General features: G+C 36.6%; 4 protein-coding genes across 5 annotated transcripts in view; all 4 read left to right on the top strand.

The window, feature by feature from the left end:
* The first annotated feature begins 666 nt into the window (after positions 1-666).
* LOC107097548 (BTB/POZ domain-containing protein KCTD6) lies at positions 667-3,991 on the top strand. Its single transcript, XM_015394722.1, has 3 exons — positions 667-818; positions 2,132-2,231; positions 2,342-3,991. The coding sequence occupies exons 2-3, from the start codon at positions 2,205-2,207 to the stop codon at positions 3,026-3,028; spliced, it is 714 nt and encodes a 237-aa protein (XP_015250208.1). The 5' UTR covers positions 667-818; positions 2,132-2,204; the 3' UTR covers positions 3,029-3,991.
* Positions 3,992-5,413: 1,422 nt separating this feature from the next.
* On the top strand, positions 5,414-10,349 carry smim4 (small integral membrane protein 4). The gene is made up of 2 exons (XM_015394728.1): positions 5,414-5,695; positions 8,682-10,349. Exons 1-2 carry the CDS (start codon positions 5,542-5,544, stop codon positions 8,771-8,773), a joined length of 246 nt encoding a protein of 81 aa, XP_015250214.1. The 5' UTR covers positions 5,414-5,541; the 3' UTR covers positions 8,774-10,349.
* Positions 10,350-16,372: 6,023 nt separating this feature from the next.
* Positions 16,373-20,802, top strand: LOC107097558 (14-3-3 protein beta/alpha-1-like). The gene is made up of 6 exons (XM_015394739.1): positions 16,373-16,533; positions 17,556-17,857; positions 17,950-18,073; positions 18,445-18,608; positions 18,777-18,872; positions 18,962-20,802. Exons 2-6 carry the CDS (start codon positions 17,564-17,566, stop codon positions 19,016-19,018), a joined length of 735 nt encoding a protein of 244 aa, XP_015250225.1. The 5' UTR covers positions 16,373-16,533; positions 17,556-17,563; the 3' UTR covers positions 19,019-20,802.
* Positions 20,803-23,819: 3,017 nt separating this feature from the next.
* The window catches only part of LOC107097556 (embryonic polyadenylate-binding protein-like), a 14,538-nt gene continuing 14,051 nt past the window's right edge, over positions 23,820-24,306 (top strand). For both annotated transcript variants that reach the window (XM_015394734.1, XM_015394735.1), the window contains exon 1: positions 23,820-24,012. In XM_015394734.1, the coding sequence (XP_015250220.1) occupies positions 23,820-24,012 (193 nt within the window). The remainder of the gene's footprint in view (positions 24,013-24,306) is intronic.

Below are 24,306 nucleotides of genomic sequence, written 5' to 3'. Positions count from 1 at the left end.
ACCGGTCCTGTTTATGGACAGTATTTGTAGGTGCAGACAAGGGGGAGATGGGGTTCTGGTTTGGGGACCAGCAGATTTTGTCATTTGATGTGGCACGTCGAGCAGCAAAAGTTCAATGTTTTCAATCTTAACGTGGAAATTAGATGCGAATAGTGACATTCTTGGCTTGCCATACAACTCCAGCAGCAGCTCCAGTTGCTCAGAGGCGCCTTGATGGGCGTCAACCATTGACTTTGCTTGGAAACTAGCAGCTCCTGCTGCCTTTGCTGCTTGCATACTAAACGTAGCATTATACAGTATCCCAACATAGCCTTGTTATTGTTTAGAAAACATGCAAATTGAGACCGACGAACAGGTCCACCCCTTTTGGAATGCGGTCAAATGTGTTTTACTTTTTTTGCATTATTATTTTGCTCTGTGGCCCCATGAAGGGCAACAGGCCCCATCCTGGCCCCCTGGTAAATTTCGTTTAGAACCGACACTGGTTTAAAGGCAGCCGTAGGGGGAAAAAAAAACTCCCAAGTCGGCTTGTCTGCACCGGATCAAAAGGCGTTTTTTCTGCGTCTCATTTAAGATATAAATCTTGAACGGAAGTAAGGGTCTCCATAACACAAGTTTAGAGCAGTGCAGATGTGGCTGTATATCCAGAGGGGCCCCCTCCCCTCCCCTCCTTGTGTGCGCAGTTCTGCTGCATCCTGGTGTGGATTAGAGCGTCCCTGCTGCAGCATCATAAAGCACCGCCTGTCTGAACGCTTACAAACTGACTCCAAAGTGTTTTATAGGATGAACATATATAACCAAACCATACACCTGAGCTGGTAAGGCTTTAAATGCATATAGTCTGTTTCTCTGTCTAGTTAGCCCGGTTCAGATCCCGTAGTTGTAACTCTAATAAGATGCTAGCTCTAGTAGCCTGTTAGCTGAAACTAGCCGTTAGCTGCAACTAGCCGTTAGCTAGGCTAGCAGAGGTTCAGTTTTTTTGTCCCGTTTCACTTTGGAACCCAAAGGCTCGCGAAATGCTACTTTGTACGGTTGTTTAATGAAACTTTAACACGCTTAAATAGAAGGTAATTGCCTTTTATCAAGCTTCTTTGATTTTCTCTGCAGCTGCAGTGAAAACTACTGTGGCAATAATATGTAGCGTTATGTTTTAGGATCATTTATTCATGTTGATTTAACATAAATGTGACCTACCTATAGTTTAATCCAGGTAAGTCTTTTTTTTTTTTTAGCTTTTTGTTGACATACGCACTCAGTCATGCAGAGAACATAATTAATATATTTTTTTTTTATTTGGTGAAAGTGAAGCAACTGAAATGACATAGCTAATGTTTAATGTAAAGAAATACCCTATGATATTCTTCACAGTTTAAAAATGAAGGCATTGCTGTAACACACCTTGATTTCCTCTCTCTGACCTTGTTTGGTCACATCAGCATTACTTCTCAGTGCTGCAGAGAAACATTTGCATTCTGTCTAAAGCTAACAGGGCGTGAGATGCAGGACCAACATTTATAGACCCCTGTGCACCATACATTTCATTATTTCACCCACACTTGATATATTATTTACAAATTCTTCAGCCTTTTCTTTATTATTATTAAGATCAGTCTGTGATATTTGTTTTCATTCATGATGTTTCCACGTGTCATCTCCATATTTTAAAGCTAACACTATCCTTGAGCAAGGCACATTTTTTTCTAATTAGGGTTACTTATATTTTAAATTTTTCAGTGCGATACAATTCAACATCCAGTCCATGTTATTTATACAGTGCCAATTATCAGCAAATGCACTCCCAATGCATTTTATAAAATAATGTCAGATTGATTATCCAGAAATGTGCAATTAAACTAAGTTGAATCTTCTCGGCAGATTCAATTAATTGCAAATAAATTAAATTCTGATTTTTATGAAATGCATTTATATTCAGCTTATAATGCCTACTGGAAAAATGTAAGTTATCCAATACATTCAGCCTATTCCATCTACTGATCGAATTTTTATGATTCTGTCTTAAGTACAGCACAAAAAGGGATCCAGCTTTAAAATATAAATATCTTTGTGCAATTGAACATACTTTATGATCCAGTTGTGTTACAACTTATTTTGTTATTACTTGTTTCTGCAGGTAAAGTCAAGGTGTGGCAGCTGTAATCTCTTCCTTCTTTATTGGTTCAGAGCTTGTGGGTATTAATCTACAAATGGATAATGGAGACTGGGGCCATAGGGTAAGTCATGGCTATGCTATAAAATGCAGTGTGGGCAATGTTAAAGGTTGAATGTAGTCCATTTTTAGCTATTAAAGAGTGTTTCAGATGATATTTGCTATTTTTTATAGATGACTACCCCTATTACCCTGAACGTTGGAGGCCACCTGTACACCACCAGTCTATCCACCCTCCAGCGTTACCCAGACTCCATGCTTGGTGCCATGTTTCGGGGAGACTTCCCTACAACTCGTGATTCCCAGGGGAATTATTTCATCGACCGCGATGGAACACTTTTCCGGTACATTCTGAACTTCCTGCGAACGTCGGAGCTCACCCTCCCAGTAGATTTCACAGAGACAGACCTCCTCAGGAAGGAGGCAGACTTCTACCAGATCGAACCTTTGATCCAGTGTCTTAACGACCCCAAGCCTCTGTACCCACCAGATATCTTTGAACAGGTTGTGGAGCTCTCCAGCACCCGGAAACTGTCCAAATACTCAAACCCAGTGGCGGTTATTATCACACAGCTAACCATAACAACAAAGGTTCATGCCCTTCTAGAAGGCATTTCCAACAACTTTACTAAGTGGAACAAACACATGATGGACACCAGAGACTGTCAGGTATCATTTACCTTTGGACCATGTGACTATCACCAAGAGGTCTCTTTAAGAGTGCACCTCATGGACTACATAATGAAACAAGGCTTCACCATTCGGAACACTCGTGTGCACCACATGAGTGAGCGTGCAAACGAGAACACCGTGGAGCATCACTGGACTTTCTGTAGACCAGCTCACAAAGTTGAAGACTGACCTGCAGCACAGCAGTTGTTACTGTCATATTACTGTGAGACTTTCTTTGTATTATGCAAAAAAAAAATGTCCTCTGTTTTATTCATCTTTTTTGTCCATGTGTTGCCCTATAAGGTACAAGGCTGTAAAAGCTTAAGCTTAATGACAAGGTCCAGTCAGCAAAGATAAATCAAAATGTATTTATTTGAGTCGGAGAACTATTTATAAAAAATATTTGATCCCGTCCTGTATCTGAATCCTCTTAAGGAGATTTTTTTTGTTTTTTTTTTTGCAATCTACAAATCAAACGTCTGGCCTTTTTGTTATGAGAAAGAAGATATGAACTGGGTGTTTATCAGTGAATCAAGATGATGTGAAAATCAAAAAGATTATGTAGATGCGGTTGATATTTCAGATTCATATCCTGCAAATGGCAGCAAATTTCAGGAAAGTTTTCAAAGAACTGTCCTCATATAGAAAAGGTAAATGTTTTTTCCTTCACTGTGTAATAAGTGTCCTGTTTATTGTAACTTAATATATTTTGTTCAGTAGATGTTTAGTGAGTAAAACTAGACTTAGTCTCATAGATCCCTTGTAGACTCCATGTGCGATAATGTTGGGCCCTTTAATAGTTGATGCATGTGTCTTATGTATGAATAATTTTTGTATCTGCTGTGTGCACTTTATGATGTTGCATCATAATGTCATATCAACAGTTATTTATGGTCATTCTAGCCACAAATAAATCCAGTTTGTGTTTTTTATTTGAAATTATTTTACTAAAATATCACCGTATTGCTGATATTCTTACTGCAACCTATTATGGGCCCAAGCAGTTTTAAGTATTAGTTCTGAAATAAGGCAAGTGACGAAACTGAAAGGTTAAATATTCCATACAGCCCCCAGTGTCCAACCTTTATGCTTTGCGAGTCAAAACTGTAAAAGTGGAAATTACTTTGGGGGGGTTTCCAAAACTATAAAAAAAAATTAAAATGCAAAAAAAAAAAAAAAAAGATTTTGTGGTTTTTACTTTTTATTACACCCTCAGCAAAAAATAAAACATGCAATGTTTACATGTACTATGTAAAATGAGTAAAGTCTGATTTTTCTTTTTTTTTTTTTTGGAAGAATAAGCTTTAATAAATGTTAAATATAAAAAAGTCCTCCTGGTAGACTGCTGTTCTCACATCGGACTTGATATCAGTGGACTATAACCAGCAGATAACTTGATCAGTGACCAGACTGGACTTAAGCCGCTTGGACAAGATGTGTAGCCAGGAATATTTACCTTATGAGGGTGGCCAGGCAATAACCAATGTACACTGAGGGAGGAGCCGAAAGCGGATAGGCCCCAGAACCTCAGGGTCAATCTACACTGTTCCTACAGGGAAATGAACAAGCAAAACATTAATATTTTCTAAATAAAGACAAACTACACTTTCCTACAGCATTTGCTGACAAATATATGCATATATTTAAACATCCGTAATTTCTAGATAAAAGGTATAGTGGATAAAACTCAGTTTGGAGTTCTGGGGCGTAAATCTTTTCCATTTTCGTTACTTACTTGTATCAAACACTCTGCATAAAATTTATATTTACAAGCACCAATATCTACATAAATTATTTATTAAAATTGTTATCTTTGGTTTCACTGAAGACTCCCAGATGACTTGCAGAGACACACAATCTTCGGTTTACCCCATATAACACAAAATCTATTTCTGAAAAGAGCATGAATTCTGCACTTATCTTTGATGTTAGTATATGAATGTGTATAATTAGCCACAAAAAAAATAAAATGTTTTGAATATTCCACTTGAGCGTATTACTGCTGCCACCATCAGTATAAGAGGGAAAAACATGCCCCCCATCTAGCTGCGCCCCTGGCTTGGACAAAATCTCTTCTTTAGTGCTACCCTTCTGCAGCTGATCTTACTCATTCTAATTCTCTCAGGAAATAAAATTAGCGTTTCACTTCCTATAAAACAGTACGAATGTGCAAAAAATGTATCTATCCTTCAATAATAAGTTGTTTCTTTAAATAGTTATTAAATGTATTTTGAACTCAATTCATTTAGATGCACCCCTAAATAACTACACATGGTGTCCTGTAGGTAAAGTTGATCATTCCAATTCACTACATATTTTATATGTGCGGCACTAATTTATTCCACTGTACACCGAAAGACTGTTTATGTATGACCTTGAAGCCCCTATGTTTATATTACAGTGAAACATAAAATCAATTTGTAATTCAAACACGCAACACGCCCGGATGTTGCGGACTATTGTGCGGTATGCTCGTTTTGACCTTCATTATTCTGTTGTTGCCGATGCATATAATTTTTATCTAACTCCGCCCCGTTTTGTTTGAATCGTTAGCATAAATCGAGCGCACCTCCTCTTTGCTTTTATAACGTCTGTAAAGGACGTAGTAAAGGTGGCTTCCCTCACTTCTTTCTGGTCCGCTTTAATGAAAACGCAGCAGTAGACTGGGCAGAGCAAGGAGCAAGATACCATTTTTAGACGACATGTTTTACCGAAGTAAAACCATAAAAGGTTTACTGAGTATTGTCCCTGGGAAGCACCGGCTGGGAGCCTACAGGTTCTTACCTATCTTTTTCTGCATTGGAGGAGTCATGGAGTGGATTATGATTAACGTGAGGATAGGACAAGAAACTTTCTGTAAGTGTAAACAAAGTCACCTTCTTCTACTATTAACATCAATCAGTGACAAGGAGTTAGCATTAGCATTAGCAATTCCAAAGCTAGTCTATTGGCTTCTTTAAATGACACCTGTTAGCTGCACATGTGACATCAGATACAGGGCATTTGATTAGTTAGCTGTTTATATTGTTCCCTCGTCTGCATCTTATCACTTCACAACCATATAGTGTATGTTATCTGGAGTTTAGTGGCTAAACCCATTGGCTAAACCAATACAAAATTGTGCATTACATATTTTCATAAATAAAGAAAAACTTTTATGCAACACTTCTGAATCTAGTAGTGCTTTTTCAAGTACCTGTTACAGTTCTCAGCTGGATTTAGGTGTGGACTCCTTACTGCTCTCTACCTGTGTGTTTATGGTTGTTTTCTGCTGAAAGATGAATTAATCTATCTTGTCCAGACTCTTAAACATCCTCTGGTTTCTAATAGTTTTCAGCTGGATCCCCCTTCCCTGTACAGATTTTTGTGCCCCCGATAAAAAAAAAAAAAAGGGAATGCACACAGCATGGTTCTGCCACCACCATGCTTCACTGTGGAAATGGGGTATTCAGTAAAAGTCTGTAGGCCCATAGTTTATTTGTTAGAGTTGATTTTTTTTTTTTATCTAATGACAGCAACTTCTTTCACCTATTTTAAATTCACTCTACACAGCTTGCACTTTAAAGTGAAAATTGTTTTAGGAATTGCCTCCTTCTTGAAATGCATGGCTGATAGTCCTCTGGTTTGTCCTGAGCTGTGAATCTCTGCTCCTCCAGTGTTGCCTCATTCGCCTTACTGATTGTTTCTCTCCATGGTCAGTTAATTCGGACTACCATCACATAACGGGTAAATTGCACTGGTGCCATTCTTTCCATTTTCAGTTAATTGACTGAATATTGCTTTTTAAGTTGGTCAAGGTTGGCATGTTTTAGAAGCTAACTCTGCTTCAAACCTCTCCATAAATCAGTTCTTTGCTGTTCATGATGCTGATTGCTTTACTATACCTCTGAGACCTTCACAGATGCATTTAGACTGGGATCAAATGACCCCCACTTACTGATTATGTAATGTCTGAAGTCTGCAATTGATTTTATTTAGGCGAAGGAGATTGAAAATCTTTTTAGATTTTTATTTAGAATACATGTAGAAAATTATGGGGTTTTATTATTATGTAATGAAATTGATTTTTTATTGAACTACCATTTAAAATACATTAATTAGTTCTGAACAAATTTTAAAATATCAAAGGGCTGCAAATCGTTTGATAAGTAAATGCATTTATTTTACCTTATGAACCTGTACAGGGGAGTAAATCTCAGCCAATAAATGAGCTACAGACCCCTCTAGGTAGTAATTTTGAATTCGGATGTAAAATCAAAAAGATTGCAAGATTATGGTCCTTTCTACATTGACATTTAGATCTTCAACATTTATTTGATTTTCAGCAAACTCAAAACTAATTGCCTTAAAGAAAACACTGCATGGGTTTTTAATATTGGACAAAAAGGATGAGCTTTCATTTCAGCACTAAATGCCAATGAGAGACTGTAAATGGACCAGCTAATAGTGAGAGACAAACTGTTCACCTTGCCAAAGTGTCTGTGATCCACTACTGAGCATCTGAAGGAATGAATACAGATAACTGCAACCTTATATGGAGGCATGCAGCTCAGCTTGGTAGTGCATTTGAACCTTTAATGTGTGATGTCAGAGTAATTGTTACAACAGGGAACATTTTTTATTTTCCTTAACATTAAAGGGAAAATAATGAAACTGATTCTAGTAACAGAATTGTTTATATTTATTTTATCTTTCTGCTTTTTTTTTCATTTTAATAATCACTTAGATAATCCAGTTTCTCTAATGAGGACCAACCCCCCGACAGCAACAACCACAGCAGGGCGCTCATTAACTGCAGAACAAATAACTCGGTGCAGTCTAACAGGCCAACCAGATGATTCATTGTGACGAGGAATATTAAACATAATCAGTTGTCAGTGGACCACAAACAAAATAATTGCATTAAAAAAAAAGTTATATCACACAAGGTACAAATGAGATGCAGGTGAAATGATAAATAGAACCATGTTTACATCTCAGACATATTATGTTTGGATGCCTGTCTGATGAAGTACTAGAACCTCAGACTGAATCCAATTAGGATGCAACAAATCTTAATATCATTCCTGTATACCGGTAGTTTGATTCTTTCTATTAACTTGCATCTAATCCAGTGGTATAAAATCGTACCTCTTCAGCATTTAAAATTCATATAGAGTATTTTAAGAATGGTGTTACAGTATTTGTGTTGTTTTTTTTTTACGTACTTGAGCCTGTGATTTACACCCACGTCTGCAAGATGATGTGAAAAGCAATAAACCATAGCTTGCTTCTGTTGTAGCTGAACCTTTTCCAGCTTATTTAAAAAAAAAAAATCAGTAGTGCTCTCTTGTACAGTTTGATAAAAATAAAATTATGCCAAATCTTCTGCTGATTAAAAGAGGAAAACAGAAAACAACGTTTCTTCTTTTTATACTCGGGCTGTCTAAATAGCAGACTAGTATTTCATTCGTCTGGGTTGGGTAAATAAAATGCTCTTATATTGTACTGGAAGATAAGGCTCTCAGAAAAAGCAAAGGTAAAACAAATGTTGTATTTTGATGATTTGATTTTTATCAAACATCCAGGTTAGTCAATATCTTAAATATAATCTTCAGCGTCGAACCAAACTGCAATGAACAGCCTCGTCCACTTGTACACAATTCGTTTGCAGGGTCACATAAGTGGAACAGAGCCATTGTTAACTAATAGTAACACCTTTTAATTTCCTCCTGTTCCACATTAAACACCCGCAGAATAACGTCTGTTGTCCATTTAAGTGCCAACTTTCCGCAAGATGCCTTTTGCTGCATCTCTAACGAGGCCAAACTTCATTTTTCAATCCTTTGTTTTCTTTTTACAGACGATGTTTACAGAAGGAAGAAGTCAGAGCGGCAGTATGAGCAGAAGATGGCAGATGGTCTCCTAGCACTGGATCAACCTGGAGCCAAGTGAATGATGGTCAGACTGCACAAGAGTTCCCTGAGGAGACTCTGCTATTGGACTCAAACTCCCTCACTGGTTTTTTAACCATTGGATCACAAAGATGCTGAGGACAAATGGGGATTTCCCTTCCAGCTTTTTTGCAGGCTTTTATTCTGAGTCAATAAGCGGTTAATCTTAGTGTAAGAATACCACCTGTATGAGATAAAGACAGATTGTAATGTCAGTGAAAAATACTAAAGCAATGCAGGAAAAAATAAATCGAGTGAATCTACAGTTTCTAGGATTTGTCAAACATTTCTTGGTTTACTGACTATAAACATGCATCTCAAATGAAAGCTGCTAAGTTGTGCTTCTTTAAACATTACATTATCACTTATTCAGTACACTCGATGTAATTCCTGTGGTTTTGTGCCTCAGTTGTACCATCCAATGGGAAGAGACTGCAGAGGAAACTCTCAATAGCTCGGTACGTTTCCCATCCAGCTTCACCAGGTCTGGCGAACCGTCTGCAGCGACTGGTGTGGCATTTGAAAACAATCAAAATACAATATTGAAATGTTGTATACCCTAAACTAACTGATTGGTTCCTCAAATGTCCTTTTATTTGACCCAAATCAATGCAGAATGTACATAAAGGTGCACAAAGTGAAGAGACTCTGCTTTCAGCTCATTGTCTACATGGTATAGGTATGTAAGACTAGTGAGTTTTTGCAACAATAACAGCATATTTAAGTTTTTATGGGGTGGTTGACAAAAAAATCAAATGTTATTTAACAAGGATTATTACAAGGATAAATTAGTTAAATGAGTTAAGACATTTGAAAATCACTTGCTTTTCCAGCCACGGTTTTTAATTTAAAGAGACTAACATGATAGGCAGCATGAGGAGCTCTGGTCAGCAGTATTGACTCCCAGTGAGGTAATGTCTTCTCAGAGTTTCTAAAAATCAAAATAAACCTTCAAGATTAGAGAAATAATTTTTTGTGGTTGTTGTATAACTTTATGTTACAGTGCCTTAAGTACTAAAACCTCTTGAACTTGTCTGCAGTTTGTCATGTTAATTGGCAGATAATGTGACAAACCAGTAGGAAGCAGAGCAGGAAGTGAAGAAAATGGAAAACCAATAGATAGTCTCCAAATATTACATAAGCAAATCTCTAGATTACATATTTATCAATCTTCTTTACCCCAAAATTCAGAAAAAATACAACTCAGCCAGTTACATTCAGAATATAAACCTGAACTTAAAGATCAGAGGAATATACAGAGTCGCACCTGCTGTAGCTCTGGAGGTGCTGCAAAGATCCACAGCTCGGTGGGGTTTACCACCGTGCTAATAGGCATGACAGTAAAAGTGTGGGAAGAGAAGCTCTGGTCTGATGAGACCAAATTGTAATTTTATGGACTAATTGCAAATCACACAGTCACATGATGGTGACAGCATTTTGCTTTTTCCTCATTGGTGACAGGCAGACTAGTCAGAGTTGATAGGAAGGTAGACTGAGCTAAAGCTGAATACAGAGCAATGTATTCAACTTCCAAGGAAACTTGGAGGTTAATATCCAGCAAAATGGCCATATTGAAGAAAAAAGAGAAATTATTTTCATGTGTAAGAATTGCCCAGTCAAAGTCTGGCCTGTAATCCAACTGAGAATCATTAGTTAATCTTAAAAATAGCAGCCTTTTTTAGAAGAATGTTTCAAAAATTTAGTGTGAAGATGTGCAAAACTGGTAGACTTACACTGCACAAGGTTTAAGCTGTATGCATTGTCTCGGACAGGGAAAATACAAATGTTTGACAGCTGTTTCAGATTATTTCGTGGAGAAAAAAGTTAAAGGATATTTTCTTTCTATTTATAATTATGCACTACTTATAGTTTAATTCCATGCATTCAAGCTTGTGCTTTTGATCTGTCAAAAAGTGAAAAGGCTCTTGGTTAAGGTCCTGTATAAAATAAAAATGTCCATATACTATTTTTCTGATTTTATTGAAATGTGCACAGAGCTAGGTTATTTCTTTAGGCGGTGATGGCACAGCAGTCAGATCAGGGAACACCTCACAGCCGATCTGCTCAGGCAGACACATATCAAACATGTTGGCAGCTCCAAAAAAGGTCACATCTGTTCTTTGGATTCTTTATAGGGGCGCAGACTGCCTGATGAACAGCCTGGTTCAATGGTCTCACCGATGTGACTGCTGTTTAAAATGCAGCACACATAGTTTTGAAGGGATCACATAATAAACCCTTTTATTAAAAAATATTAACCATCGTCAAAAACCTAGAAGACATCCCTGCTTAGTGAGACTGAAAACTGCTTCAAACATTTAAGATCTGTCTGAAAAAAAGAGCTTCTTAGACTTTTTTACTTTACAACTAGAACATTATACTTTCTACTTAAGTTGTTAAAAACCACTGGGAGATACTGGAGGCTGCCTACTGCCATGGATTCATCTTTTGCTGCAGATAAAGCCTTGCAGTTAGGATAATTAAGGCAAAGATTAAAACACCCTGATGCATTATTGCTTCAGTGAGCCTGCTTAGAGATGAAGCACTTTCTTATCAACGAGATGTGAGCAGGAACATATTCCATCTACTTTTGCTTAAAAGCTGTCAGAATACTGCAAGGTGAGTAAAGCGCACAACTTTCTTAAATTAATAAAGGCTGTTTCTGCCATGAAACTCCTGATTGGTTCTTAAAAAAAAACAAAAAAAAACACACTCTAAACCTAGTGGGTTTTCATTGTTGACATCTGGTTAAAATACAGCGGTTTTACTGTATTAACCCAAAATCTTAAACTAAAATATCTAACATGATATGAATGCTTTTATTTAAAACGGGAAATAAATATTTATCACTACTGCTAAAATATAAATATAATAACATTTTATGCAGAATGGCGTGAATATGTACTGTCGAAATCAGGTGTCAAGATACTAAGTGCAAAACATTTTTTCCTTATCCAAAATTAAATCACACTCCACTTTACCTGTTTATTGAGTTACGATTTTTATTTTTCTAATGGTTATAAATCACAACATTTGAGGAAATTAGAAACTTCATTAGATTTACCTGATTAAGTATTACATTAAAAAACACATTGTACTAAACTTTTCTGTCCTAAATATCTGACTTTATCTAAGGACATTTTTAAACGTCTGTTGATATTAAGACTTTGGGCAGTTCTGTTGAGAAGTTAGAAACTAAATCGGAGGCTTTGTTTATCTTTGAATTAAAAGGTATTTGCCCATTCATGCATTTCATTTGTAACAAATAAGGTTCACACTTATATAACTTACATAAATATATATGAGCATTTTTCTTTATGATTGGGGCCGTTTGCTTCTGTAGGTTTCCTTCTGCCAGCCTGAAGATAAAAAAAAAACAATTCTGTCAAAAAGCCTGCCCTGCTTTAATTTGTCAGCTTTAGTAGTCAACATGAGCAATGAAATGCAAGATTAAGAGATAAAAACATTTAAACTACGTATGGACAAGAAAATGCAGGGTAAATAACTGATTTTTGTACAAATTTAAGGAAATTTAAGCATTAGAAATAGACTTTTATGGATATATATATATTCACAAAATGTCCAACCTAATCAACTCTTTTTATGTCCAAGAAACACCGTACACGTATGTTTTGGGATTTTTGTAGAATTTTTTGAGTGATCTTTTTCCCCCCAACTTAATTAAGAATTATATTTGTATACCTTATTGCTAGATTGTTATATGAGGCCTGAACTGTCGTTATTTTATTCGAACAAAACAGAAGTATGTGACTGTAGTTTTATATTTATAAAGTGATCCATAAATATTTATATCACTTCATCTATTTCAATGTTTTTTTTTTTTTAAACATTACAAAATAGACGACAACCATATAGGTGGCATAAATCATCACTAAATGGACACTTCATACTGAAACTTGTTTCTGTGTCTTTCCAATCCTCCACCTAACTCTGTAAACTTCATTTCCAAATAAAAGACTTTGCTTGATTTGAAAAAAAAAGTGCTTTGGACGACTGGAGCTACAGTTCAGTCTTTATCCTAACCAGGAGGTTCCTGCTATTGTCTTTGATTTAGGAGTGGTTTAACATAAAGAATCTGGCAATTGTAGTCCATATCCTGGATACATCTGTGTGATAGATCTCTTTAAGCACTGATTTCCACTGTGGTCAACACCTTGTTGGTTTACCTCAAACTGTGAAGAGGGCATCCATCATCTCAATGCAGTGGGTATTCCTGCTCTTCATGCATATTTTTCCTTCCACTCAATTTTCACATATCTTTCTGTAGGCAACCAGCTTCTTAGGCCCTCAGTGGCTAACCTCATTTTTCTTATTGCATCAATAATTGTAGAAACAGGCCTAAACATTAAACACACTGCTTAGAAAGTACATTTTTAGACCTGAGAAATAACAGTTGCAACATTTAAGCTTTAGGAATATTTTTTAAACATTCAGATCCAATATTATTTAGAGGAGGTTAGACTCCAAGTACGTGCCCTGTGGGTTAAGGTTCCAAATTGCATATGTGGCTGTGTTTGTTTCTCCAGAAACCCATCATAAGGCAAAACAAGACAGAAGTTTAACCTTACATGATGTCATACACTATTATAAATACTAATAATATTAATAATAAACAGAAATCAACAAGATGTTTAAGCATTTTAACATAAAGTAGTGATTATATAACAGTTATTGTATCAAAGATTATCCATTGGCATTTCATTGTCATTTGTCTATTACTGGTTTTATAATTGTATTATCAATTGAGGTTTTTATGTCCGTATCTGCGTGTCCTTAGCCTGTAATATCATAAATGACCCCCCTAACACCCCCACCATGGACTGTTCTCCCTGCTGCCCTCTAGGAAGAGGCTTCGAAGCATCCGATGCAGGTCCAGCTGATTCCATAACGGTTTCTTCCCCACTGCCATTAGACTGCTGAATGTTGTGTAAAATTGGTTATTTTATTATATTTATTATATATATAACTGTAAATATACAGTCATTTGTTTATATTACTGTTTTTTAGGTATTTTTTACTGTCTTCAAGGCTGCACTTTATAAAAAATCTAATTGTCTAGAGAGCTGTTCTTAACGAAATTTCTTTTTGTTAACACTTGTGTATACAAAATGACAAAATAAACCTGTCTAAGTCTGAGGTTTTTATGTGTAGTAAAACTTAATCTTCCTAACTGAGAGGAACGCCTCACATATCTGTTTTATTATTTTTTTGTTTCACTTGTGGGGGTTAAAACTGAAATAAGTTAAATTATTTTCAATATTATTACTTAATGAAATGCCTAGGTGTACTGCAACTTCATAAACGCTAAGTAAAAAATGGGACAAATTTAATTTAAAAGTTAATATACCATACCAATTTCAGTCTAGCAATGAGTGGTGTATTTGCACATGGGGTTTAACAAATAAACTATTGTAATAATAACGCATGTAACCATAGAGATCAGTATATATATATTTTTAACTTTATTTATTTGACAAACCAATAGTGTACAAAGACTCATTGAGGTACAAACATTACAACATGGGTAGAGAAAAAAAAAAATAGAACATGGGGTTAAAAACAAGAACAGATATATAAACAATAAGGCCAATGAATAAATACAGAGCAAGAATTAAAACAAAAGAAAAGTAGAAATACTGGAAGTAACTTTTTTTTTTTTTTTGGCAGAAACAGATTTCAAATGTTTCAATGAGGTGTAATACGATTTAAATTGGTTAAGAAAAAAAAATCAAAACAAGGAGTAGAACCTCTCCATTTACAGCATGATATTTGACAAGCAAGATATACAAGCAAAATATTAACCATATCTCAAATTTTACTATCAAGGTCATCAACATAAAACATGTGGGTGATTGTTATTTCTTGGATATCCTCAATTTTAAAGGAAAACCAATCTTTGATGTTTCTCCATAGTTTAAAAGAAAAAAGGACGGTAAAACAAAAGGGACAGCATGTTAAATCAAATTTAAATGTTCAAAAATTAAGCCACTGGGTAAATATTGTGAGAGATTTTAAAGTGAGTTTCTTTAACCTTTAACATACCTAGAGAACGCATTCTCAAATAAGGGCAAATTAGTTGTTATCTAGGAAAGTAAAAGGGTTAAATTTTTGTAAATGATCTCTTATGGTCAGTAAAAAAGCAGCGCGTGCATTACGTAAGGCAGATGTGCGGTGAGAAAGGAGGAAACAAAAAAACTAAGAGAACTTAAATTAGATCAAATTAAATGTAGTCCAACTGTACCGTTACCAGTAATCCCTCCCTGGATCATACCTGAAACTACAGTGGATGTGACATTACATAAACTGATACAGGAATATGTTAATAGTTATTATGGTTATATTCAAATATATACAGATGCATCTAAAAGTGTGAGTAATAGGCTAGGTATTGCATTTTATGTTCCAGAGTTCAATATCAAAGTAAATAGGAGAGTATATAATGAATTATCAGTATATACAGGAGAATTATTAGCAATACTATTAGCATTACAATGGATAGAGGAAGTAAAACCATTAAGATCAATTATATGTTCAGATTCGAGTTCAGCTTTAATCAGTATACAAAATCATAGTTTGGATAATAGATCAGACATTTTAAATGAAATACAGCAAGTTTTATATCAAGTTCAAATGATGGGTATTAGTGTTATATTTATTTGGGTGTCAGCACATATAGGGATTAAAAGAAATGAAATTGTAGACAAGATTGCTAAAGAAGCATCACATAAGTAAGCATATGATGATTAACTTAAGTAAGACGGAAGTGAAGAGTATCATTATACAAAGGATGAAGGAAAGGTGGCAAAAACAATGGAAAGAAGAAATGAGAGGAATATGGTTTTATAGGAAAGTCAGAGAAATGAGGATAACAGAAGGAAGCAGAAGAGAGGAAACAGTTATTTCAAGACTTAGAATTGGGCATACAGGATTAAATAATACATTATTCAAAATAGGGAAACATATATCAGTCAATGTGCTGATGAAGGTTCTCAGTCATCCAGGTCAAAGTCATTCCGTAAAAATTCAAAAAATATCCACTGGACTTGGTTTTCAAGATTTCTTGAAAACCAAGTCCAGTGGATATTTTTTGAATTTTTACGGAATATATCAGTCAAATGTGAATTTGACTGAAACAGTAGAACATGTAGTGATGTATTGTAAGAAGTATAAAAAATACAAGGAGTAAAATCTCCCCCTTTATAGCAATGTAAATTATATTTAACAACCATATCTGAAATTTTACTATCAAGGTCAACATAATACAACACATGGGTGATTGTTATTTCTTGGATGTCCTCAAATTTAAGGGACAACCAATTTTTAATGTTTCTCCATAGTTTAAAAGAAAAAAGGACAGTAAAACAAAAGGCACATCATGTTAAATAAAATTTTAATGTGCAAACATTCTGTCACTGGGTAAATATTATGAGAGATTTTAAAGTGAGTCTCTTTAACCTTTAACATGTCTAGAGAACGCAATAAGGGCAAATTAGTTGTTATCTAGGAAAGTAAAAGGGTTAACTTCGGCTTTGTAAATGATCTCTTATGGTGGGTAGAAAAGCAGCGCGTGCATTACGTAAGGCAGATGTGCGGTGAGAAAGGAGGAAACAGAAGTGCCAGTGTAGCGGAAGTGGTACTGCCCTGAACGCTGAGCGAGACGGAGGACGGAGGCTCAATCGTCCAGAGAGAGAAAAAAACCCGACCCCCCCTAAAAAAGCAGGATTAAAAGTCACCAATTTTGTAAGTGTTAAAGCTTCGCGTGTGTGAAAATCGAACGATAGCGCTAGCTTTTCATTGGTAATTCGGCGGGAGAAGAGCTGTTTTTCACCGTGTGCTGCTGAAGCCATCATAACCGAGAGGCTAAGCTAGCTGCTAACCGACGCTCGGATTCCATGACACTTTGTTCTGACAGGCTCTGCAGCCTGGGCGGGCCTCGATACAGCTGTGGGAAAATACGCCAAAAATGAAAGCACGCAGCTCAACGAAACGCCGCATATTGCTATCGTCAGGTTAAACAATCCCCCATTAAAGGAATCATTGCTGTCCCGTTCACGGGTAAATAATTGAACGTGGCCGTTGAAATTTTCTCGGCTGGCCTAGCGACAGACAGCGGCAGTCGGCCGACGTTAGCTAGCCTAAACCGATAGCTTCTCCGTTCGCTTTGCATTATCACGATAGATTAGCGCCGGGCGCGTTCTGTGGTCAACTCTGGACACACCCTCAGTTGTTATTAATTGTAGATTTTGATTATATTCCCGGGTATTTAACGATTTAGCGACAAGAAATTGGTCTATTAACACCACAGCCTAGTAGCGCTGCTAGCAACCTCAAGGGAGGGCATTAAAGGCTGACCCGGGAAGGCTTTAGTTGGTTATTTATTTTTTATTTTTTTGAACTGGGTGATTAATCAAAGTTTATTGATCCAGCACATACGTTTTAAACTTAAGGATATTACACCTGCGCTTTCTGACCATGGAGCATAAAGCAGGTTAGGGAGAAGAGCCTAGATTGAAGAGCGCTAGCAGCTAAAACTTGGCTAGTGATGGGTCTGCCTGACCCACTTGCCTAAGGGCCCAGTTCAAACTTCCAACCAAGTTCTTATAAACCATGTGGTTTCAAAGATGTGATGCAATATGGTCGTTTTTTACAGCAAAGTTTGAGTTGTTCAATAGGAAACTGAGCTCACTATATGGATAAGCATTTGCATTGTTCACATGTCAATCTGTAAAACTTACCACCTCTTTTCTTTTTTTATTCAACAGTCTAGAAAATGGATAAGAACGACCTGGTACAGAAGGCCAAGCTTGCTGAGCAGGCTGAGCGCTACGATGACATGGCTGCAGCCATGAAGTCGGTGACAGAGCAAGGTGCAGAGCTGTCGAATGAGGAGCGCAACCTTCTCTCTGTGGCCTACAAGAATGTGGTTGGTGCACGTCGCTCATCCTGGCGTGTCATTTCCAGCATCGAGCAGAAGACTGAGGGCAATGACAAAAAACAGCAGATGGCACGTGAATACCGGGAGAAAATAGAAGCCGAACTGCAGGAAATCTGCCATGATGTGCTTGTAAGGGTTTACACTTGTGAGATCAATGCCTTGAGATGTTTTTGAGGAGGTGATACTAAACTGGTGATCTCGTATGTTGATTTTTCTTTCAGGGGCTACTGGACAACTTTCTCATTGCCAATGCATCTGCTGCTGAGAGTAAGGTGTTCTATCTGAAGATGAAGGGCGACTATTATAGATACCTTTCTGAGGTTGCGTCTGGGGAAACTAAGAAGGGTAATTGGATTAATATTCCTATGGCTACCAATATGTTAACATTTATTTTACCACAAAATTGGAAGGATGATTAAAATGACAAATATAAAAATTCTGATGTGTAAAAGTCTATTTTACCCAAACTGTACCTTTTATGACAAGAACTGGAAAGTACTTGCTAAAAAGCCCATGAGTGTTAATTACAAGGCTTGCAGCAACTTGCTGAAATTATTTTTGACGTTATAACTAATGGAATAGACAAAAAAAACGATATTTTAACTTAGCATCCCACCTGCTGGCTTTTTGAGGCCTGTAAGAATGATAATTTTGCATCCTTTTTTTTTTTTTAAGCTAACCTTTTTGAATATTTTTGTCATTTTCCACCAATACAGATACAGTGGAGAACTCTCAGCAGGCGTACCAACAAGCTTTTGACATTAGCAAGGGGGAGATGCAGCCAACACACCCCATTAGGCTCGGCCTGGCCCTCAACTTCTCAGTCTTCTATTACGAAATCCTCAACAACCCGGACAAGGCCTGTAGCCTGGCTAAAACGGTAAGAAAATTCACCTTTTTTCCCCCCACTATAACAGGTGTGCACACTGACCGGCAATCAACTTTAAGCTCATTAGATGTATTACACAAATAAGGAATTATATTTAGTGATTATTCTTGGGATTGTATCAACATTGTGATTGCTTGAATGTTTTTTTTTCCTCTTCAGGCATTTGATGAAGCAATTGCTGAACTCGACACTTTGAACGAGGACTCTTACAAAGACAGCACCCTGATCATGCAACTACTAAGGGACAACCTGACTGTGAGTTCCTCAGTTGGATTATCCTGTGGTCCCTGATAACTTTCATCAAACCATATAATTTATTTTTTTTATTTTCTTTTTTTCTCCAGCTGTGGACATCAGAAAACCAGGCAGATGAGGGCGAGACCGGAGATGGGGAAAACTAATGGAATTGCACTGTTAATCCACCTACACTCTTATCTTAAACACAGACAGCTTATATACATCCTCCCTCCCCCCCTCCACTCCATCAGCCCCTCCCACTTCTGTATGACAAGCAGCCTGAATTGCTCCCGACCAACTAGTTTACCCCTCTCAGTTCACTGTGAGGTGACAGGGTAATTTTTCAGTTGTTAGCAGATTCAGTCACTTTGTGGAGACATGTCGTATTGATTAGTGAGTCCATGTTGCTGTTGTTTTTGTCAGCTTCGTGTGTAGGTCTGTATGTAGTGAGCGTGAAAGTGTGAGTGACTGTGAAGCGATTGCGCGTGCGATTCCGGGGGGAGGGGGGTGTTGTGAATTTGAATCGTCCTTCCAACTTCCTTTGTCCCAGCTAGTTTGGTGTGCATTTTTCATCCCTTTTTTTTTTTTTGGGTTACTTATTTGTGATTCTTCATGATATTTACAGGTTTTAATGTATGGTAATTAAACTGGCAGTTGATTTCCACCAAACACTGTGATGGTAGGCTTTCCATTTGCTTCACAACCCCCAAAAACAGTTTTTTTTTTTCTTTTTTTTCTTACATGTGTGTTTGCATTTCCAGACACATAAGATCCTGTATTCAGTTAACTGCAATTCTGCTGTGGATTCATACAGAAAGGAGGCAGGCTGTATTGTGACACTGACATCTTGGTGTAATTTTCCTTGATCATGTTCACAAATTCAGTTTTCAAGTTGTAAGGGACCCCTTAAATTGTCATGATAGATTTGTTTGGACATGAGACATTCCACATTATTAGGCTTTTTTGAAAACAGCAGTGCTCCTTTTTGTTTTTCTTTTTTTTTTTTTTTGAACTAAGTATAGATTGTCATTGTAGTTTTCTCACTGTTCTGGTGCTGCTTGATCTCAGTACAATGAAAATTGTATGCGTAAATGTGGTTCCATGTATTTTGCAAGATTGACTATCATCTGTATGTAAAACCTAAAGTAACCTTTTATTGATGTTAATTGAAAATGTCTTGCCACACTGTATCAACCCTGCTTGCAAAATATTCCTCTTAAAGCGGTTGTTTTCTCCCAAAAAAAGCTTTTGTGCCTGGCTTTCTCTTGCAGCCTCCTGCATTTTTTTTTTTCTTCTTTCAAGATAGCAGCATCTGCTTGTTTGAAATCTCATAGAACGAGTTAGACAACAAAAATAAACCCTGACCTCAGTTTTTACCAAGGTGAATCTCTCAGCTGTTAAAAGATGGCTGGTGGGAATAATTGCCTCTTTAAAAAAAAGAATCAGGTTTTAGAAGGTGAAAAGAAGCTCAGTGTCACAATACCATGATATCACCACTACATTCCACATTACTGTAGTTGAAGACACCATTCCACGTTATAGCTGGCGGTTTGTTTACTCTGACAATGCTCCAATAAATTGAAATCTTTTGTTGGGGAAAAAATAAAAAAAAATGTCAGTTCATTATTTTTGCTTGATGAAAATGCAGTTAGTGAATGTGGAACGAAGCCTGTCTGTATATCAGGTATTTACTTGCTTTGTTTTTACTGACAAGTCTTATGGCTAAAATTTGCTTCTGTAACAGTCTATTACCCAGTGCACACACGTGGTTGTGAAAATTTAGAATAGCTATTAAAAAAAAAGCAGTGATGAAATGGAGATAAACAATGGTTGGTGTAATTCTAGCTTTGTGTTTATGTATCTTAAAACCATTCTAGTTTCACTATACATGTAAGAAATAGGAAAGTGTCAAAGACCATTCAGTGAAATAAAGTTTCGTTTAAGATAAGAGGCAAATTACGTCTTCATTTCTGTTCACAATAACGTTCTGTTCAGTGTTTTATTATAAAACGTTGGTTAATAATTATGGAGGGGTTCCCTTTGGTTCCATCCAAAGCTGAGCTAAAAGGACTACTTTTTATCGCGGAGTGTGACCTCCTCTTGACCTATCGCACCTCGACTCATGTACGTGCGGAGGAAGCGTGCAGGTGTTTGGCGATTATCATTAAAACAAGCTGAGGTTCACATGGAAAGGGCTCACAGGCTGCAGCGCTGAAAAACTCACAGCCCCGTATTAAATGTAAGTGGATTCAAGCTGTATTAAAATAATTTAGTGATTGAAGAGAAATGTGTTCTTTAACAGTTCGCTAGCTGTTCCCGCGCCGGCGGAGTAAGCTAATTTAGGTAGCAACTGTTTTAGCTCTCTGCTTCTACATTTAGGTGCGTCGGCACATAATTTTTCCCACTTAAATTTGAAATTTTATTTATTTGACTAATGTTCTGTCCAACAGATCATATCGAGTAGTTGCGTTTAGCTGTTTTAGGAACAATTTATATGTTGAAATACTTACTGAGCGGTTACATCTCCGTTGGTGGGAAAAAGTGCCTTGTTTAAATTGAACTTGAATTAGAATATAAAAGATAACACCCCCACTCTGTTTAACAAGTAAATGTATATATATGGCTGGGTGAAATTTTTGATTAATAGACACGGTGCTACAGAAAAGAAAGTTAGAAAATATACATTGCTGGGCTTGCATGAATTACTGCATTGATGCATCAAGGCAGGTGGTGGAAGATGTGACTGAAACCATCTTAACATTTTGTATTTATAAAGAGATTCCCATAAATCTGCAAATTTCTAGAAGGCATCTGCACCATGCAGTTTCGGGTATTGTGACCTGCATGTTGTGCCGATAGACCTATATATATACAGACGCCTCATTGGACGCTGTCGGCAGTGAGGCCGATGTGCCCAGGGGGCGGCCATCTTGGGTCAGACCACAGATCAGACTGCTGCTCTCAGAATGAATAGGAGGCGCCTTAGGCGGCTTCGATCTAATTTTAATCACGTGAAAGACTAGTAAAAGATGATACTACAATAATCTCTTATAAGTTACAACCACTTAAAAGAACAAAACACATTTAAAAAAAATATTTCAGTTCCACATATTTATTCAGATTAAAAACTGTTTTAACTGAACTCAAACTGGATGAAATGTATACAAAGTTATATATTTTGCTATTAAATATCAATATGATACAGATTTATACTAATATATTCTAACATTATATTATTTTTTTTAATATACATAGTATTTTTAAGAATAACGAATATTATTATCGATAGGGGAAACATAGTAGTAATGAGATATACAAAAGAGAGTAAAGTTATTTTGTATTCATTTCAATTAATAAGTTTTATTTTTTTTTTTTTGTATTTGACTGTTTTGTCAAATCTTGATGAATGGTAAATTTATGTTGTGTCTAACTATGTAACTAAAGGGTTTTTGTACTTTAGAAGTTTGTCTAAACTTCTACCAAAACTCTTTTTCAAGCTGTTTTTTTTATTATTATTTATCAGCACCACAAAAAAAGTAACTTTGAAACAGGAGGATAATCTATCATAAAATCCTAATAATGAAAGGTAATTCCACTGGGTCTGGTCTGCAGTCTCCTTTTATTTGTGCATCCATAGGCAGAATAAAAGTTGTCCATCTTGAGAGGAAGCTCTGGAACTTTGCTAAGAGTCAATACAAAATTGAAATTATGTATTAAAACAGAGAAAATCAAATCAATCAGTTGTTTCAATGTAGCCCTCAAAACATTCTTTCTTCAGTCGGCCAGTTTTTCTGGAAATCTGTTAAGAGTTCACCGGATTCAGAGCGCCTAAAGAAATAAGGATATGCCTCAATGCATTAAAATAGTTTAGATTAATTTCTCATACAATTGCAATCATTCTAATAGTTTGACATAGCGTTTTAGCTTGTGTTCGTTCCCATAGTGCACTGCTTATTTGGGATCATGTCTTTGGGACAGCAGTCTCAGTAGAGACACTCAGACTTTCCTCACACGTCTTCTCAGCTCCTTAAGAGAAGAATGAGGTGTACCAGCAGCAACCAAAAGACACAATTTCCCCATGGTCCCTTTGGCCTCCTCCTGGTGGAACGTGCCAGAAACCCCTCCTGAGGGAGGCGTTTCAGGGGTCATCCAGTGTTTGAGCCACCTCAGCTGACTCCTCTCGATGTGGAGAAGCGATTCTACTCCGAGCTTCTCACTAGAGATTGACTGATACAGGTTAATTAAGACTGGTGACGATTATTTTAACTTCAGTCTGTTGCCAATATTTTTGGCCGATTCTTTGAGCCGATTTAGCTTTTTCTTCCTCCATTAAATGATAAAAAAGATGAAAAAAGGTACATAACTTTCAGAAAATAATCAAATATTTATTACCAAAACGGGTTAGGCAAACTCCCAAGAACCCTCAAGCTAGTAGCTACCATATCTAAAAAAAAAATAAAATAAATTGACAGAAATAAACACATGAAATATATCATAGGTATCTTTAAAATGAGAATCACTTGTTCAGATCTTCCTTTATACACGTTTGGGTGGGAATATCTTATTTTTGATGTTATAATTTTAGTTTCCCAATTGGTTCTCTTTGTTCCTTATACAATTCAATGCAAACACATGTTTTAGATGAGGTATGCTATGGGATATGTAATCATAGAAATGTTAAATTTTAGCTGTTCTGCATTTAGATTTGTCTTTTAGGGGAATAAGAACTTCCAGCTTTGGTAACTTGTAAAGTGTTTTCTGTTGCTATAAAAGCCTGCCAAATGTTTGGACAAGCATTTAAGAAAAAGTGTGAAAGTGTAACCATGTTTGGTTCTAGGTTATTAAACGCTGAATTTGCAGTGAAACACTTGGTAGTAGTTTGCTTAAAGAAAACAAACAATGCAACCAAATATCCATAACCTTTTTTTTTCTTTTTCTTTTTTTCTGATCCAGCAGTTACGCAACATGAACAGCAGCGGACCAACGTATCCTCTTGCCTCTTTGTATGTTGGGGACCTGCACCCTGATGTTACAGAGGCAATGCTTTATCAAAAGTTTTCTCCTGCTGGACCCATCATGTCGATCCGTGTATGCCGGGACATCATTACCCGCAGATCTCTTGGATATGCCTACATCAACTTCCAGCAGCCGGCAGACGGTAAAGCTTTCACCTGCCACAAAAGGGTAGTGAAAGAAACAAACGGTCCGATATGTGAAGCAAAACTATAGCATTCATTGTTAGATTTAAAACATGCGAAGGGAAGTTTCAAACCACAAACTCAAATTTAGTGGCAATCCTTTATTTATATTGTGTAGTAGAAATTATTCATATTCCTGATTAGAGTCTGGTACAGAATCTGGTGGGGGCTTAAGATGACTGGCAAGTGTTTTATTTAAGCTCAAAAAGATGGGCAAAACTAAAGAAAGCTAGTTGGTTTTATGGATTGATTAA

The sequence above is a fragment of the Cyprinodon variegatus genome, unplaced genomic scaffold (genome assembly GCF_000732505.1).
Source record: "Cyprinodon variegatus isolate N-32 unplaced genomic scaffold, C_variegatus-1.0 Scaffold706, whole genome shotgun sequence".
Classification (NCBI taxonomy): domain Eukaryota; kingdom Metazoa; phylum Chordata; class Actinopteri; order Cyprinodontiformes; family Cyprinodontidae; genus Cyprinodon; species Cyprinodon variegatus.
The sequence above is the reverse complement of the archived record's forward strand: the minus strand, read 5'-3'. Positions and strand labels throughout refer to the sequence as shown.